Raw genomic sequence first — 469 nt, forward strand, 5'->3', positions numbered from 1 at the left:
TCGAAGAATTCGTCCTGGTGTCACCCGCGCCGGTCGATACTGCGGCGAAACTATCCAACATCTACATGAAGCTTTCCGAAAAAGAAAAGGAGCGCGCAAAGGATTTAATTGCGGCTGGGAAACAGTGCGAGGCAATGGCCACCGAGTTACTAGCTCTGGCGGCGGGCGCCGACTCGGCCGGCAGGATCTTGACGTCGATGGATCGCAGGAATGTCGAGTTCCTGGACGTGTTAATTGAGAACGAACAGAAAGAGGTGATCGCGCACACCGTGGTGCAACGCTACCTGCAAGAGCTGTGGCAGGGTAGCCTGAATTGGAACGCGTTCAGGACGATCCTGCTGTTCATCGCCTTCATCGTGTGCCCGCCGGTCTGGGTGGTGTTCGCCCTTCCGCTCGGGCACAGGTACAATAACGTGCCTATCATCAAGATCGTATAACTTCGTATAATGACTGAGTCGACAAGGCACAC

The 469-nt window shown here is 55.0% G+C and overlaps 1 protein-coding gene across 1 annotated transcript; it reads left to right on the forward strand.

Moving 5' to 3' along the window:
- Nucleotides 1-8: 8 nt before the first annotated feature.
- LOC105461342 lies at nucleotides 9-437 on the forward strand (the record flags this gene model as incomplete). Its single annotated transcript, XM_011707840.1, has 1 exon — nucleotides 9-437. A coding segment is annotated over one exon (429 nt), but the record flags the coding sequence as incomplete, so codon positions are not given.
- Nucleotides 438-469: the final 32 nt, after the last annotated feature.

Source organism: Wasmannia auropunctata, unplaced genomic scaffold, assembly GCF_000956235.1.
Source record: "Wasmannia auropunctata unplaced genomic scaffold, wasmannia.A_1.0 LD292555.1, whole genome shotgun sequence".
Lineage (NCBI taxonomy): Eukaryota > Metazoa > Arthropoda > Insecta > Hymenoptera > Formicidae > Wasmannia > Wasmannia auropunctata.